This window comes from Miniopterus natalensis, chromosome 21, assembly GCF_054644295.1.
Source record: "Miniopterus natalensis isolate mMinNat1 chromosome 21, mMinNat1.hap1, whole genome shotgun sequence".
Taxonomy (NCBI): Eukaryota; Metazoa; Chordata; class Mammalia; order Chiroptera; family Miniopteridae; genus Miniopterus; species Miniopterus natalensis.
The window spans coordinates 12,142,725-12,162,231 of record NC_142101.1 but is presented as its reverse complement, the minus strand read 5'-3'; the positions used below and the strand labels follow the sequence as shown (position 1 = coordinate 12,162,231).

Below are 19,507 nucleotides of genomic sequence, written 5' to 3'. Positions count from 1 at the left end.
CTTGGACCTTTGTTCAAAATATTGCAATAGTATGTTACCACTACAAAACGACTGAACAGCTGTATTGTATAGCAAGTCAGGATATGCAGCTTTGATTTCTGACAAAAATTCGTGAAACTGGTAACACTTGTTTCCATGAGACTGAATGAAGTTCAACGTTGACGCTACTGGTTCAATAACACATGATAGGTTCAAATATTTGCTGCAAAATACCTGCTGATTAATAACAAGACAATGAATATCCATAGACTTCAGCACCTAATATTTAATGATTTGTGTATGTGTCCTACTAAGCCTCTTTCTGCTTCACACATATTTTCATCACTCAACTGTAATACATCTTAGCAGGTTCCAGTTAGGTTGTTCCAGATTAGTGTTTTCTGAACTTCTTTGAAAATACTATTGACTATAATTGTACCACACAAACTATTCATACAGGCTAATTCCTATTATTTTAAACTCAGCACTGACTCTTCAAATAATAAAAAATGAACAGAATCAGTAACATCCTTCAACTCAAGAGCCAAAGAAAACCACTAAAAATCACTTCCCTGGTTTTATAATCAACCATTGATGTTGCTCCTCAATTCTTTGAGCAACTATTCTCACCAAAAGGCTAATAGTCTTAGACACGTTAATTTTCTGTGGACACACTTCTTTGGCTGCTGCAATCATCAGACATGATTTAATTATCTCAACATGGGTGAACTGTTTTCCTTGCCTGGCTAACAAATGAGGCATTCGAGGAACTTCTTACAGTTGAAAGTTGAAAGACTCATTTCATTTTTTACTTTTGTGAAGAAATTCTGCTGTGGTAAGATATTATGTTTTAAATTTTCTAACTTTACTGACTGCTGCTTTCCTGTGAGTTAGGAATGTTGTGATGATTGCTAACTGTGGCAATGTAAACATTTATTATACAGTCACAATGTAGCTGCATGATAAACACCATGCTGTCATTTGTTAACAAAATAATTCACACTCTACAGTGCTTTAAATGCATGATATCTGAAGTCTACTTTTTTCTTCTCTCCTTAATTTGCCATGATGAGTGTGCACTATTAACAAAAACAATAAAATGTCATAGTATAGCACTATATAGAGCACTTTCAAAGCTATCAAGTTGTAACTGTCACTGCAGTTTGTAATCTGCTGAGCACATACAGTGTGTTTCCCTGTCACAGTGCCAGTCTCTGTCTCAACTAGTCGACTCAGCCATTGTAGCACAAAAGCAGCTGCAGACAATACATAAATCAATGGGCATGGCTGTGTTCCAATAAAACTTTATGGCCACTAAAATTTGAATTTTGTATAATATTCATGTCACAAAATATTTTTCTTTTGATTTTTTCCTCAACTATTTAAAAATATAAAAACAATTCTTAGCTTGCAAGCTGTACAAAAATGAGTGGTGGGTCAAATTTGAGCTGCAGGCCATAGCTTGCCAAAACCTGATCCATAAGAACTCCCAGATTTGTAGTGCTAATCACCCTCAGAAGCACCAGACTTATCTATCTACCCCACTAAATGGATCACGTGACAATCCAAAGCTCACACATACAAAATTAAACTAACCATCTTCTCCTCTACTCTAAATGTTCTCTTCCTATTTCTCTAACTCAATTCACCAAGTACTAACCACTGAATCCCACAAGTCAGACCTGGAAAACTGGGAATCATTCTGACTCCTCTCCTCCATTGACTTCCACTCAAACGCGAAGTTCTAATTATTTTATGTCCTAAATAGTACCTGAAATCATCTCCTCCCCTTCATCCCTACTAGGAGATTATCACTCTTATTCAAGCCCTTGTTGCCTGTCACCCAAATATTGTACAAGTCCCCTAACTAGTCTTTTCCTCTAGTTTTGTTCCTGAAATCCATTCTCCACACTACTGCCAAGATGTTCTATGTAAAGTATAAAACTTTACCACACTCTCCTTAAAACCCACTTTGAGCCTGGCCGGGCGTGGCTCAGGGGTTGAGTTTCGACCTAGGATCCAGGCTATTTGGGTTCGATTCCCGATCAGGGCACATGCCCGGGTTGCGGGCTTGATCAATGACTCTCTCATCATTGATGTTTCTGTCTCTCTCTCTCCCTCTCCTCTCCTCTCTCTGAAATCAATAAAGATATATTTAAAAAACAAACAAAAAAACCCCATTTTGAAATTAGTATAAAATCTCATTCCTCAGCACGATCCACACTCTGGAAGCCTCGTTTCCCCCCTCTCTCTCCCCTTTGTTGCTATATTCTAATCACACTAGCCTTCCTCTCATCTTTCAAACAACCCTACTCCTTTCAGACACCAAACTCACAGAAAAAGAGATCAGACTTGTGATTAGCAGACATGGGAAACCAGGAAGAGAGGATTGAAGGAAAGTGGTCAAAGGTACAAACTTCCACCTGGCTGGTGTGGCCCAGTGGTTGAGCGTCGACCTATGAACCAGGAGGTCACGGTTCAACTCCCAGTCAGGGCACATGCCCAGGATGAGGGCTCGATTCACAGCAGGGGGTGTGCAGGAGGCAGCTGATCAATGGCTCTCTCTCAACATTGGTGTTTCTAACTCACTCTTTTTCTCCCTTCCTCTTTCTGATATCAATAAAAACATATTTTAAAAAAATAAAAAGGTACAAACTTCCAGTTATAAGATAAATAAGTACTAAGGATGTAATGCACAACATGACGACTATTGCTAACACTGCTCTATGATACATAGGAAAGTTGTTAAGAGAGTAAGTCCTGAGATTTGTCAACACAAGGAGAATTTTCCCCCTTTTTCTTCTATTTTCTTTTTACCGTATCTACATGAGAAGATAGGTGTTAGCTGAACCTATTGTGGTAATCATTTCACAATATAGGTAACTCAAACCATCATGCTGTAGGTCTTAAACTTATTCAGTGATATGTCAATTATTTCTCAATAAAACTGGAAAAAATGGTTCTTACTAAGTTATTGTCATCCTGGAAAGCATAATGCAAAGTTGTAATCCATTTATTGTCTCCATTCACTAACACATCCCTTTCTTCACGAAAACATGCTGTCTGAAAAGGAAAAAAAGTATTTTTAGATAGACGGCACTTTATGTAAAACTAGGAAATATGTTATGCTAATAACTGCTTAATATATTTATTACACTTCCTGTTCTGGAAAAAAGAGTACATTCAATAGTATACGAGTTTTCAGCAAGTCAAGTTTTAAAGCACCCTCAGAAATTAGACAACTGAAGTAGTGCACTTAAAATACCATTAAGAGTTCAAAATAATCAGGAAATACACAGAATCATTTAACAATCATGGTCCAACCTACCATCTAGATCAGGGATGTGGAACATCTGGCCCCCAGGCCGTATTCAGCCTGTGAAGTCATTTGGTCTGGCCCTGCCAAGGCAACCATAGGCAGGACTTGAAATTCAATAAATCTAGGAGCTATTTTCATAGCTAATTTTTAAGTTGATAATTTTGTATGGCCCTTGAATGATGTTATAAATATCCAAATGGCCCTTGGCAGAAAAAACATTCCCCACTCCTGATCTAGATAATATAAAAAACATTTTGCCACATTTACTTCTGATCTTTTTATTTTTAAGGAAATAAGATACAAGTTGTAGCCTTCCTACTACTATCACATTCTCCCCCCTTCCTCCCGATAGAATAAAGTTAGTACATATTCTTCCCATCATATGCTTTGATCACACATCTGTGACTAAAAGTAACAGAATTGTACCTTAGAAATGTGTGGTTAAAAATAAAAAATACTTTTATATGATACAATATAATTCTATCATATATCATCTTTAAATTATTAATTTAAAAAACCACTATGCCAGAAAGTTCAAAAACAATTGAAAGGTAAAGGAGAAACTGAAGTCTCCTGAGTCATGCCCCCTCACTTTCATTATCCACTTGTGTCCAGAGGTTACCACATAAACTCTGAGTATCTTCTCATAAAATTTCTGTGTATATATAAGTATACACAGGCCACACACAATTTGCCACATCCTCTATCTTTTCTTTACATAAATAAAAAAATTTATAAAATAAACTATTTATAAAACTTTAAACATACACAAGAGAATAAAATAGCCTCCTCCTCCCATGTACCTACCCATCAACCAACTTCAACAATTTTACTGCTCAATCTTGTTTCGTCTAACCCTCCCTCCATGCACATATGTGCATGCCCATGTGTGTGCACTCACACACACAAATTTTTAAGCAAATCCAGACCTCATATAACTTTATCCATAAACATTCAGGATTAAACTATTTCTATTAATGCCTCAGATACTGACTTTAGATGTGAAGTGCAATCTCTTTTTTTGCTTCAATATGTCACACTGTCCTCAGTTGGTTGTCACAACCGGGGGGAAGGGCTTTAATGCTACTGGCATCCTGTGGGAAGAGGCCAGGGGTGCTGCCATACATCCTACAATGCACAGGACAGCCCCACAAGGAGTTACTTGATGCCAAATATCACAAGTGCCAATGCTGAGAAAACTTGTCATAGATCAGTATTAACCAGACCATGATGCATGTATACCGTGGGGTTCATAAAGTTGTCCCAAGGATTTAGCATGGTTAAAGGCTATCACAATCTCTACTGGATTTTTAAAAAATACCCCCCTTTAAAAACAGAACATTTAAGTCTCTAAAAATGCAATAACTTCTTCAGATTCTATCACTCAGTTTCTACTCAACCAAATTTTCTGCTTGCCACAGTGATGGTTTTAACTATTTTGCAGTTTTATATTTTTAATATTCAGCTATATATTGTTTAAACTTTATCCTTAATGGGCTATTGGTTAAAGAGAAAGAGCAAGAGGAATACCTATGCTAAAATAGAAGTTAATATAGACGAAATATAAATAATAATTCTGTAAAATTGTCACAATTCTCTTCCCTAGATCCATAGGTATGCATTCATCAGAGCAACATTCTTATACATTCCTATAGAGCACAAAATTTCCTGAATACTTGGAAATCATGTGTTAAAACAAGAAAATCCACTCATGATTGTATGTACTTTGCCTTCTCATTTATTAATAGTAAAGACATCTATCACCTATAAAATACTATCACAGAGAAATTCTTTCAAATAATAACTCAATTATTCTCTCTAATATTTGAGGGGGGACATGCCAAATTTTTCCATTTTTAAAAAGTAGATAAACAAGTGGAATTTTAAATTGCGAAATGCAAGAATTCCAATATCAGATCTTATACATCAAGATGTCAATTTACTTTTAAATCTCCAATATATATATTTGATGACTGAACCAAACATGAGATGTCATTTCTTAACTTATTTGTCAGCAAAAATTTTTTCACATAATTCAAGAAAGAGAAATTATCTGATAACAACCACAACTGACAAATGAGTGAGACAACAAACACCTTTACATACTATGAGTGCAAAGATATACTGATCCAATGTTTTAGAAGACAATTTGGCAATCGTTACCAAAGTTTAATGTATACCTGCCCACCCAAACCCAAGAGTTCCACTACTGCGGAGTTTAAACTAGGGAGTGGATAAATTCTAGAGCTGGCACAACATGAAAATCCCTTAGTGTAAAAATTATTTTAAAATCACTTCAACCTCAGTATACACAAACTGGAGTACCCCAGGGTAGCCAATGGCAACACCTCTGATTAACATCATTTCGCAGTCCCTCTTATTTTTATTTTACATTGCATATACTTCTGAGGTGGCATGATCAGTTCTGATGTACTACTAATATTAAATTAGCACCATAAATTATAACTTTTTTGTGAATTAGTGAATTTGTCTCTTAGGCCTTAAAATATGTCATCATAGATAAAATGTTATTAAATGATATTTAAAGATCTATTGACTCTATAATTTTACATCTCCTCTAAAAATATTTCTAAAATTTTATTTAAATATTCCAATAATTAGAATCTTACCTCTGCTCTTTTCAGCATTTCCCATTTATTCAGTATTTTCATGGCAAATACCTTATCTGCATTTTTTAGTTTCACTACAGCAACCTAGAAAAAGAAATACAACTTTTAAAATAAAACAAATAATACTCTTTTCAGCCATCCATTTTCCTCTTTCCTCTCTGTAAAAAAAATAAATACCAAAATTATCAATGATTTCCATGTAGTTCAAATTTTAAGATCCTAAATCAAATAATACTGTCAGGTGAAAAAGTTACATTAATGAACAAGTGCCAAACAAATAACTATTTTTGTGAACACTGTATCAGTTAGTGATTATTTATTACATTCTCCTTTTCAAGTTTTGTGCCCTGGAATTTAAACTCAACATCTACTATCACTAAGAAATGAACCAAAATGTACAAGATGAAGTACCAGAGCTTATTAAATATTGCATGCCAAATTCCAACACAATGCTTGAATGCCTGCTGTCAAAACAATCTGTTTTGTGGGATCAAGCAACATAAAATAAACTGAAAATTATATTAATTTTCACACCACATATTCTTACATACTATTACAAAACCCCAACTTACACATACATACACACAATAATTATGTGAGGGGAAGGAGGTGTTAGCTTTATTGCGGAAACCATTTCACAGTATGTACATGTATCTAATCATCATTTTGTACACCTTAATATTATACAATATTATATGTCAATTATTTCTCAATAAAGATGGAAAAAATAAAGAAAGGGGGCTGTAATAAAGAGCAAGGAAAACTTGAAACACTGTTTCACCAAGATCTCTGAAAGGCTGAAAATACAAGTTTGGCTACTCAGGAGACTCAAATTACATGTTGCACAATTGGGAGTGCAAATGGTCAGAAGGACAGGAGCAATGAGCTTGACATGCCCACGCTTAGGACAGGGAAGAGACACGGATGACAATCACTTAAGCCCTCTCTTATTCTGATTTAGGGTATCCTGACATCGCATTGTGAGAAAAGTATGCCTGGCTATATGATTCACCAATTTCCTGCGTGTATGAGTATGTAAGTATCTGATGGTAACTACTATTAGGAGCAGTCTTCACCAACACATATGGAATGTGTTCTAAATGCCAGGTACCCTTACCTGCAACACTAAAAGTCAAAAGGTTTCCACAACCCATTTGGCAGTATGTATTGCCATCAGGCTATTATAGTATTTTTTTCTCTGACTTTTAATCTCACTTACTGAAAAGACAAACATGATTCATTGTAGAAACACTAATGCATTTGCTTATGAGGTGCTACTCCAAACCCCAATAGAATCTGCAGTCAGACCTCTTGGGTTTGCATCCTGGCTCTGTTATGAGCTATATAACTCTGGGTAAATAACCTTTCAAAACAAGTGTTCTCAACAATTTAGCAGTTACTAATAGTACTTACCTTACATAGTTGTGGTAAAGACTGAAATAATATAAGTATAAAGTGCTCACAACAGGGTCTGGCACTTAGTAAGTGTTCAATAAGTGTTAGCTATTATTATGTGTCAGGCCTTGCACTAAGCACATTTTGCCCAATCTCTTAACTGTCATTTGCTCTACACCACTAATAGATGGCAGACATTATACATCCCCCATTACTTCAATTTCTTAACTATGAAGTGAGAAACTTTGATCTCTTCAACTTCTAACTTTCCATAATTTCATGACACATCCATATACATAGATATATAACGAGAAATATCCTAAATTGAAAATATATACAAATAAAAATTAAGCCACAATATTTACCATAGTATAGCTTTTCAATAGTAAAATAATGGAAATAAATATTCTGAAAGATGGAGCTGACTAAATATATCACAAAATTATAGAAAGTTATTCTTGAAAATACTGTTAAAAACTATTATTTAATAGGGAAAAGTTCACAATATCTGTTTAAAATAAGTTCAGTAAAGTTCATATACTAGATTACTTTTTGTATATATACCTATAAATTTGTATGCCATATGTATAACTGGGAAAGACACCAAAATATTACAAAATCAGGTATTTCTAGGTGATGTGATTTCTATTCATATTTCTACATTTTCTGTACGAATCATGCAAAATTTGAAGCATTGAATGGAATAGTGTGTAATACCACACCTCACCTTGGTCATGAAATTAGCACTAATTATTGAGCTATTGTAGTGTGGCTGATAAGGGCCAAATGAGACCCATTCTACACATCTATGTGGTAATCAGGAATCCCAGGCTGCTTTAAGGATGAAAAACATTCTCAAAGCCATCTTGTGACATATTCATGAGTTGCCTAAAAACTTTTCTGGAAAGACATAGGGTGTGATGAAATAAAAATGTCAGTTCAGGAAATATCCTTGAATTATCAAGCTGATAACCTGATGAGACAAGAATAAGAAGCTGATAAAGTAACAAAATAAAAACGGATCTTGCTTTTCTCCTTTGAACCTACAAGTCATTTTTATATTCATTTCAGTAGAAGAAGAAAAAAAAAAAAAAAAAAGGACTTCCTTAGAATTCTAACTTCAGGTCCTAGATTTCAAGAACCACTGCTAACTGAGACATAGAGGATAGTATGTAAAAATGTCCTTTCCTATTTAATTTGACCAAAATGAAAAGTATACTTACTATGAACGGCAAGATTATAAATTTAACACAGAACAAAGATTTTTTTTAAAACAAATATAAAGATGTCTTTAAAGACTTCATATTAAAAGCACTATGATGTTAGAAAAATTGCAACACTATAGAAAAAAATCAGTAGATGACATGTAAAGGAATGAGTTCTTAAACAAAATTTAAGTATCATCACATAGCTACAATATCTAATTTAGGAATGATTACCCTATATTAAATAGAATTTCAATATCCAAGAAACAGTTGCCATGCAGTTCTGCAAATCTAGTGTACATTTACTATATCCAGAATTCACCATCTCTCCTCTGGTCCATCCAAGTACAAGCTACCATCATATTTTGCCTGTATTGTCCTACCTGGCCTCTCTACTTCTGCCCTAACCCCTCACAATCTATTCTCAACATGGCAGCCCCAATGATCCTCTATAAACATAGCTCAGATCAAGACACTCTGCTCTAAAACTTCCAACAGTTGCCGATCTCGCTCCAAGTGAAAATCAAAATTCTTTCTATAACTTACAAGGCCAGTATCTTCTGGCCCTCCAACCTCTGAGATCTCATACCACTCTTCTTCTACCTCACTCTGCTCCAGACTCATTGGTGACCTGGTTCAATCCCAACTCAGGGCCTTTGCATTTATCACTATTCTCTAGGTCTTGAATAGTCTTCCCCCACATGGTTTGCTCTCTCACTTCCTCACTGAAATGTACTTCTGCCCTTTCACACTTTCTATCCCATTTCTTTGCTTCCTTCTCCCCTTAGCTCCTTCCTATTATTTAACAAACTATATATTCTACTTTTGTATTTTGCTTGTTTGCCTCACTCACTAAAATACAAGCTCTATGAGGACAGGAATAATTTATTCTCATTTTTCCCTAGTATATGCCCACTGCTTGACAATCAACAGATACTCAATAAATATTTGTTGAATGAATGATTTGTAATTTATCTGGGTGTCAATCAATAGGTATTCGACAAATATTTGTTGAATAAATAGTGGATGGTTTATAATCCATACAGGTAGATATAAACAGAAAGTTGTATGACATCAATACTCAGCTTCAAGTATACTACTAAAATGATACTGAAACTCAAATTAAAAAGGCATTATGATAAAAGAGATACAAGTGTATATTTTAAGATTTATTAACTGTACAACAGATCATTCCAGCTCATGATGCTCTCTAAACAATACACATGGCTTTTAAAGTCTTGACTTTACAATTTAGCCTTTATTATCTTTTGTCCGTTGTGACTGTTCACTATTTATTGCCTCGTGTCTTTGTCTTTTATCTCCCCTACCATCATTTATTATTAATGCTAATAAAATAATAAACAACTCTCTTTTACAGAAAGCTTACTCTGTGCCTGGCACTGGGCTAGGCACCTTACATATCACCTTATTTAATTCTAACACCACTCTAAAGTAGGTTTACAAAGAATTTATATGCATATATGCACAACCCAAGGATATGAACAATGGTGGGGAGAGGGACTGGGGAGGGAGAAGGGACAGGGTGGAACGGGTCATTGGGGAGAAAAAAGGACATCTGTAATATTTTAAACAATAAATAAATAAATAAATAAATAAATAAATAAATAAATAAATAAATAAATAAAGTAGGTTTGACAGTCCTCCCTAGTTGATGACAGACCTAGTGTTCTTTAAGTACTGAATAGTTCTCTCGGTCCTGAAGACACCTTCCCATTCATCATGCCTAGAATCTTGACACCTATTGACATGTTAACGGTGATCACTGTTAATATGTATGGAAATCACTGTATTTGTTTTTTTATAAACTTCTCTGTTGGTGATCAGTTTGTGTTTAAAACAGTTAATGAAAAAATACTAAGTCCCTTTAACAAGCAAACTAAAAATACAACAGTTTACTAAACAGCTAAAGGTAGCCTCTCTATGGAGACACAATGTATATATACAATAGCTATAGTCAAAATACTTAATCGGTACAGCATGGGCATCAACCAGTCAGAACAGACACTGGCTATAAAAATACAGTATGCCCACACCAGCGTGCCCTGTGGACTGAAGACTAGCCCGAGTATGTGGAGGCTATCAAAGGTGAATCATGCACTATTAACTTCAAATTTCTTTTACTCTCCCTTGATCCGAGGAGAGCCAAGGTACAAGAGTTTTAAGGAAGAATGAATGGCTAAAAAGAATTCTCCTTTCAGACCCTAGGACTAGGTTATGCAGACACATAGGGCCTAGTTATAGTAATTAGAGGAAGCAAGCTAATTAAAAGCTTTTGACACCTGAAGCAGGGGTAGCAGGCCAAAGCAGCAAGCTTTCACAACAAGCTCTGAAGCCCAGAAGCCTGGAAGCTGCCGGAGCAAGGCTGGAGCAGGCAGAAGCGGTGAGCCACCAGGAAACTGTGGACAGGCAACACCCAGGGCGTAAGTTAAAGGTTTTCCTGAAAGCAAAAAGGAAAACCCAGCGTTAAGTTAAGCAGTAACTGACAACTGAGTCGTAGAGAGAAGGTTCTTAATTCGTAGAGCTGTTGATTTTCAATTATATCTTGCTCCTTTATTATTTTCCCATGAATTATGCATGTCTTGTAGGAGCTACATTATGCTTTTATTTTCATAGTTTTTGTGTGTTTAAGAAAAAGCATAATTGATAGAAATGCTGCTGTTATCAGATATCCGTACCAGAGGTGAGCCTATCCATTGGGTCTATGTACCTATTTACAAATTCCTGGTAAAAGACAAAATACCTTGCAGGAAATAATTATCTTTTAGGGTTGTCTTTCCATTTCAAAACCTATTAGTTGATAAATACTACAGGATATGTAAGGCCACCAGACATATTTTAATCAGGAATGAAGAACTAACTAAGCAGCAAGAGCTCACCATCCAATGCTACTTTTCTATACAAAAGTTCACTCTATCCTAAAGTAACAGAATAGATTATCTGCAATCTGTTTGTTGCTTTTATTTTACATAATTTTAATCAACATAAATATAGAGCAAGAATATACCAAAAAAGGGGGGAAAAAGACACCTTCTCACACTGAATCTCAAATATTATCAGTCATGCTTTAGATGCTCTGAGCTGAATCCAGAGGTCTAAATTGGAACGGCCTGTGACCAGGGAGGACTTACTTCTAGTCAAATGATGGCCAGAGTGCTGTCTCCTGCAGCCTACTCCCAAGCCCTGCACCCCAATCTTCAATTTTTCCTGGCATTAGGTCTATAGAACAAATACCACTGTCTTTAACTATCTGCCTCACAATCCTAATGAGTAACTATAAGTAATACTCCAGTGCCTATTCTTTTTCTAGTCCCTTTTATGGGGGGGAAAAAGTATCCTTTAAGTATTATTATTATTGTTTCCTTTATTTCCATAGCTCAACCTGAACCGAGCCCTAAAATCTACCTGCAGTACCACCACTAACTCTCTGTCCTTTACCAATCTTCTAAAATACCCCGTGTCGCACTGCCACCACTGCCTACCCCACCCCTCTCCTATCCACTCCTGACCTGCAATTCATGACCTGGTCTCCTGCTTCATAAAAAACAGACCCTTCACATTCCCTCGTGCCATCTTTAAACATTTCTACATTTCTACTCATCCTTCTTTTCCATTAGGACCAAGGAAGAAGTGTTCCCACCACTCTTCAAGGCTAACGGTATCTTCTGAGTTATCAGTATCTGGATCCTAGACCCTCCCCCTCCTTTCCTTGTTGCCATGGTCCCATTAAGATTTGTTTCTGGACTTCAAACCCCCCCCCCCGCTTTCTGGCTCCTGAATATCAACTGACAAGCTTTTCCAAAACCAAAAATAAAACAAGAATTTTACCACCATCCTACCTTCCCCTAAAGCAACTGGTATCACATCCCATGTTTTCCATAAGGCCTCATTTCTCTGTCAAGCCCATTTTTAATAGCACACGCTTGCTTCTTCCACCTGCTCGACATTTATTTCCTTCTCTACCCCTTTCAATCACATCAATCTAGTTTCATTTCACTCTACTGGACTGAAATTATTCTCTCAAAGATCAATAATGACCTTCTAATTTCCAAGTAAAACATACTGCTCTCAATTCCCATCTGCTTCAACCTCCTATTATTAGACATTGCTGACAATCAATATACCCTTTTCTTTTTTCTGTAACCTGTTAAATGGTGTCCCCCAAGGGTCCCTACTCCCTTTCATGTATCTTCTCTCCTTCCTGATGTGTGTTATCTGCTCCAAATGCCCCAGTTAATACCTACATGCTGGTGACCCCTAAGCCCTCGTCTCCTAATACCTAGGCCCAGAGATTGAGACGCCTACTAGTCATCTCCAGCATGTTCGACAAATATCTCAGATTTAACAAGTCAAAAACCTGTATACAAAACGCATCTACTCAAGTTGCATACTTCAATCATCTATGACTTTCTACCCTGAACTCATCACTGACATCCAAAGTGACTTCTTTCCAATCTGTCCCTCCCACCCACCCTTCTTTCTCACTGCTGCTGGCCTAGTTCAGGCCCTCATTATTCCATCTGAAAAAAATAACAGGCTCACTTTTCACTACCTTACTATACATCTATGCTACTACTGAGGATACAAAGATAAATAAGAGTCCTTGACTCTCAAATCTCTCGGTCCTCTGTGGGAAACATACCTAAAGAGATAATTACAGTACAACACGGGGGAAAAAAAAAAAAAAAAAGGTAAAAACAAGGTCCTATAAAAAGCAAAGAAGAAAGATCCCTGATTCAAAAGGCAAGAGTTGGGGAGGGAGGGAGGTGTGCAGTATGTGAATATATGTCAAAGTTTCTTGGAATAGGTGACTGACACCTTAGTGAGCCCCAGAAAAGGGGGACCAAGTGAGTTTGGTTGCAGAGTGGGAAGTGCGGGCAGCATGAACAAGGCGCAGACGCCAAGAAATACCCGTGTGGGAGAGATGGGTTCAGATGTTCAGGGACGGGAAGCAGTTTTCTTTCCTAGGAAAGGTTTTCCTCCTGGCAGGGAGTAGTATGAAATGAGGCTGAAGGGTCCAAACAATGGAGGAGCTTGCAGACCATGTTAATCAACCAGAACTTTAAAATGTAGGTAACAGGGAACTATTCTTCATAGTTGGATTTGGCTAGATCAGGTCTCTGGAGAATGGTTCTGAGGCAGGGAAAGAAATTAGAGGACTGCAGTGGTAGCTGAGGTTTAACGTACTGAGGACCTACCAAGGGAAGAGAGGAGGAAATTCAAGGAATGCTTAGGATATTTAGGATATGAAAGATGACTGATTTGATGTGGGGGCCTGAGAGTGGGAAATCCAGGGTCTTCCTGCCTTTGGTCTCCTCCTGCCTGCTCCTCCCTCTACACTGTCAGCAGCACTGCCTTGCTAAAAGAATTCTGATTGTATCACTCCTCTGCTTATTACCAGACATCTGAGTGGACTCCGTCCGGAGCTCCCCAGCCCTGCACGCCAAGCCATGCAACTGCCCAGCCCACGTGACCTTCCAGTCCTCAGCTTTCTCCAGCAGCAACACCCTCTATTCCAGTCAAGAGACCACTAACTGTTCCCTGCATAAAAAGAAGAGCACTTAAAATAAAAAACCTTTTGGTTCTTGTAGGATATATTATATAAAACTTATAAAATGAAAGTATAAAAATAGAGAGCCACAGTTCACATTATTTCACAGAGAAAACTAATCAAAATCTTTTAACTTCGTCCATATCCTTCCAACCACCAAGGTCTTCTAGAAATTTATTCTAGAAAAAACGATTTAGAAAATCATTTGAAATGCAATGAAAGTATTATGTACAAAAAGGATTTGCAGAGCATTATTTATACATTTATAATACAGAACAAGTAAAACTACCTAAATATTTCCTTCCTTTATTTTGCATGTATGTATTGAGCGCCTACTATATATGAGATACTAATGCAGGTGCTGGGGAACTGCACAGGGAAAAAATCCTTATATACAGAGCATACATTCTCCCTTAACATTATTGTTAAGTAAATTACAGAAACATCCACATAATGAGCTTTTATGAAGTCATTAGAAATCAGGTTTACAAAGAAATATTTCAACACATGGGGAAACGATAAAATATTTGGTAAAAAGCTAGTTAGATATTAAGGTTTACAAAAGTATTCCAATTTTATTACCTATGAATAGAAATACAATTGGAAAGAAATGCCTCAAAATTATAGATCACAATGCCTTGTCCCTTTTCCACTTGCTGATAAGACTGTGACCCTACACAAGGGCACAGAACATGTTTGAATTATAGTATATGATTAGTAAGTATGACTTTCATTAGTAAAGAGAGAAAAGCATGAATGAAAAAAAGAACTTCATTTTTGTTTTTAAACCTCTGATTAGGAAGTTTATTATATTTACAAGCACTGTGCTGAGTACTGAGTATAATGAATAAAAAAGTTCGACATTTGCCTTCATCTTACAGCTTTCTCTCCTTGGCTGGAGGCAGCCATCTTCACCCATCTTCACTTCATTTCTCCCATCCACACTTGCATTCAAATTTTCCCTTCTTATAAGGACAGCAATTATATTATATTATTATATTATATTAGGAGCCACCCGAATTATTTCCTTTTCACTTAGTTACCTCTGTAAAGAACCTATTTCCAAACAGGATCACCTTCTGAGGTACTGGAGGTTAGGAAGTCAATAATTTTTTTGAGGGAGTTAGAAAGGAGACACAATTGAGCCCACAGCAGTTACCAAAGTTTCTTGTTTCCTGGTAAATGTATTATAAGCTATAAATCTCTCTTTAACTATCTCACAAATTTCAAAACGTAGAGTTTACATTCATATCTAATTATGTAATTTTCCTTATAATCTATGCCTTTAAGTGTGCAAACATATGGGTCATTTTTAGCTAACTTATATTAACTTCTAATTACATTTTATTAAGGTCAGAGATCATGGTCTGCGTCATACTGATTCTTTTGGAAGTTATTCAGGCATGCTTTTTGGCCTGGAACATAATAAATTTTAAGAATGATCTATGTGTACTAGGAATAGAATATGTCTTCTCTGCTGGATGTAGAATTCCACATTTATCTCTTAGGTTCAGAATAATCATGTGATTAAAATATTTTATATGTTGTCCCAGTAGCAACAACGGTGAATGTGGTTCTAGGAACCAGGTGTTAGGACTGGACATGGCAACTGCAGACTCAGGTTTCCATGGCTTCAGTAAACCCAGGATTCAAATCCTGAAGTGTTATGGGTCCTAGCAGTCCTTTTCTGCCTGATGGTGCTGCCTATTACGCCACGAGATCTTATTTCACACCCGTTTAGATGAACTATTCAGCATCCATAATAAGGACATGAGCTGAATGGGCCGTTTGAGACTTGCCTGGATAGACCCAAGCTGCCTCAGAGAATATAGTCTGCTAAGAAAATGGATCTGCCTAAAAAAACTTTGGTATCCAGGAATAGTGGCCAAACTGTCTCAACATTAAAAAGACATTATCGGCAGGGTTCCTATGTTTCTTCTTGGATGTTTGGAGCCATGAAAACCATTTCTGACCAGATCTGCATTCACACCATGGGAATGACAATGTGGAGATGCCTGCTGAAAACCTGCTCATCTCCTGTGTACTGCAGAGATGACTGTATGGGGGCTTCCCCCTGGAACCTACAATTTCTGGACCAAGAAAGGCCTGGTCTCTGGTGGTCTCTATGACTCCCATGTAGGCAGTAGAACCTATTCTACCCCAGCCACATGTGAGCACCACTTCAATGACTCTCAGCCACGAGGTGAGGTGCAGAGACTCTCCCAAGTACAAGATCTGTTAGCCTGCTATATCCCCCCTACAAAAATAACAAGCATGACAGTTACAGTTTCTACTGTGTCCCTTCCAAGTGCGATGATCACAACTGATGAATGGCCCAGCAGAGGTAGACCTCCTTGTGTATGTCCACTTCTTGAGATCCAAGCCTGAAGTCCAACACTCACCAATGAAATAAAGGGAGCCACACTATCTGCATCCTGGACAGAAGAGTAAAAAATGCCATCCACTACTAGATGTCTATCAACTATCTCAGAAAAGGGTTATTGCGAATCAAAGAGATGGCGGCTGGAATCTCATGTACTGATCAACACTAGAAAAAAATTTTAGCCCATCCAGCTGTAATCTATCCAGCCAGCCCTGAGTAAGTTTTTGGTGTGTTTTTTTTTAATATGGAAAGTTTGCTTAAGCTTGGGATAGGGGTGAAAATTCCTTGTATTTTTTTAATTCAGATAAAGTTGATGAGTTTAGAAAATGGCTACTGTGCTTTTAGGACGTGAAAGACTAGACTAGGCCAAACCTGTGCATACTATTTGAGTTTATCTTTTCTGGGTTAAACAGAGCTCTCTTACACGAGAAATAATTCCAAGCCCTGGTTACACTCAGCCTCCTCAGAGAATTGATTCTCAATGCTCACAAGGCAGTGAGCCCTTTAAATCTCCTAATAAGGACTTGCACATAGACTAGTTCTACACAGCGCCTGCTGCTCCAAATCCTGCTACAACCAACCTCCAAACCCTCCCCCACCAGAACATCTCCAGAGAGCAAAACTGAGTGAGACCCTGAAGGGTTTGACCAGGTTTCCAAAGGAATGAAAATAATTCCTAACAAGGATTTACATTCTCACATATATTCAGTACCTCTTACCAAGTAGTCATTTTCTAGATTTGGAATAGAAGGAGAGATAATAGACAGTCCTTTAAGTGAAGAAAGTCACTTTGTCCTGACACTGCTAAACCTGTTGAACTTTCCAGTGTTGCATACCTTCTCTGTTCTGTAGCACAATTTTTTTTTTAACAGAAACTTTATTTGCAATGAACCTGGACTGATCATATAAATAAACAATTCCAACACTGGCTAGAATTGCTATGCTAGTTGCAGAGTATAAATCCCAATAGAATAGTTTAAAACAAAACTAGGTGGGCCCTACTAGGTAAAGATGAGTGATCTCTAATCCCCTGGTAAAACTAGTTTGGGAGAAATCAGTGTTTTCTATTTTTAAAAATCACTGCTTTACTCTACCAATTGTTTTAATTGGACCCACAAAAGGACTTTTCCAATTTGCTATTCAGTTGTCTCAAGACCATTTATTAAAAATTCTCTCTTTTGCACTAACTGAGATGCTGCCTTTGGCAAATACTAAATTCGTATGTGTGTTAGACCATTTCTCAACTTCTTATTCATGTGCTATCTGTTGAGACTTTATAACATGTTTTAAAATATAGTGGAATAAAAATTAAAGTAAAATATAGTGGGTCTGTCATTGTTCCAGTTTTTTAAAGTTTTTCTGATGATTCTTAATTATTTTCACAAATAAACTTTAAAACTCATTTGTCTAATAATCAGTATATGTATTGGACGAAATGATAAGAAGGACAGACATATGACTATATTTGAAGACTTTAATACTCCCCTCTCAAAAGACTACAAACAACAAATATAGAATAAAAATTATTTTCAAATGCACATGGAGTGTTCATATAAATAGGCTATCTCAGGACCATAAAACAAATTTTAATAAATCTCAAAAGCATTGAAAAATTAGAATATGCTGTCTCATAAGTTACATTTTAATCAATTCTAGCTTATCAATTATACAAAAGACACATCTAATAAAGGACCTTTATCCAAAATAAACAAAGAACTCTTGAAACTCAACAATCACAAAACAAACCCCTTTAAAAAAATAAGCCAAAGATCTTAACAGACACCTCATCAAAGAAGATATATACAGATGGCAAATAAGCTACTGAAAAGATGCTCAATATCACCTATCATTAGAAAATTACAAGTTAAAACATCCATGAAATATCACTACACACCTGTTAGAATGGCCAAAATGTAAAATACAACTCCTAATTCTGTTGAGGATATGAAGCAACAGAACTCTCATTCATTGCTGGTGGGAATACAAAATGGTACAGCCACTTTGGAAGACATTTTGGCAGTCTTATAAAACTTAACACTCATATGATCCAGCAATCACGCCCCTTGGTATTTACCCAAATGAAAAGAAAATTTATGTCCACACAATATCCCACAGGATGTTTACAGCAACTTTATTCACAATTGCCAAAACTTGGAAGCAATCGAGATGCCCTTCAGTAGGTGAACGGATACATAAACAGCGGCACATTCAGACACTGGAATATTCTTCAGTGCCAAAAAGAAATGGCCTATCAAGCCATGAAAAGAAGGAAACTTAAGTGCATGAAAGAAGCCAATCTGAAAAGGCTGCATACTGTATGACTGCAACTGTATGACATTCTGGAAAAGCCAAAACTGTGGAGAAGGTAGGGGAGGGAGGAATGAATAGGCAGAGCACAGAGGATTATTAAAGCAGTGAAAGTATTATGTATGATACTATCTACAATGGTACATATGTCATTATACATTTGTCCTAACCAATACAATGTACAACACAAAGAGTGAATCCCAATGTAAACTGCAGACTTCGGGTGATGATGCGTCAATGTAGACTCATATATTGCAACAAATGTTATCACTCTGGTGGGTATGCTGATAGTGAGAGAGGCTTCCCATACGTAGGGACAGGGACTATATGGGAACTCTCTGTACTTTCTGATCAATTTTGCTATGAACTTAAAACTGCTTTAAAAAATGCAATAGTGTGGTGAAGGCCTGGGGCGGGGAGTGGGTGAAGAGTAGAAGGGGTTAATGGGGAAAAAAGGGGACATCTGTAATATTTTTGACAATAAAGATAAAAATAAATAAATAGGCTATTTTAAAAAGTCAATCAAGGTAACCTACCACATTAACAGAATAAAAAAGCAAATCTAAATGATTATGTCAAGAGATGCAGAAAAAGCATACGACAAAAATTAAGCACCTATTAGTAATTAATTTTTTTAAATTCTCTGCGAACTAGTAATAGAAGACAATTTCTTGAGTCAAATAAAGGACACTTACAGAAACATGTACCATTAACAGCACA

General features: G+C 36.6%; 1 protein-coding gene across 6 annotated transcripts in view; it reads right to left on the bottom strand.

The window, feature by feature from the left end:
• The window catches only part of CDC42BPA (CDC42 binding protein kinase alpha), a 145,261-nt gene that overhangs the window by 99,234 nt on the left and 26,520 nt on the right, over window positions 1–19,507 (bottom strand). For all 6 annotated transcript variants that reach the window (XM_016201428.2, XM_087828890.1, XM_016201421.2 and 3 more), the window contains exons 3-4: window positions 5,929–6,012; window positions 2,947–3,042 (exon numbers count right to left, since the gene is read on the bottom strand). In XM_016201428.2, the coding sequence (XP_016056914.2) occupies window positions 2,947–3,042; window positions 5,929–6,012 (180 nt within the window). The remainder of the gene's footprint in view (window positions 1–2,946; window positions 3,043–5,928; window positions 6,013–19,507) is intronic.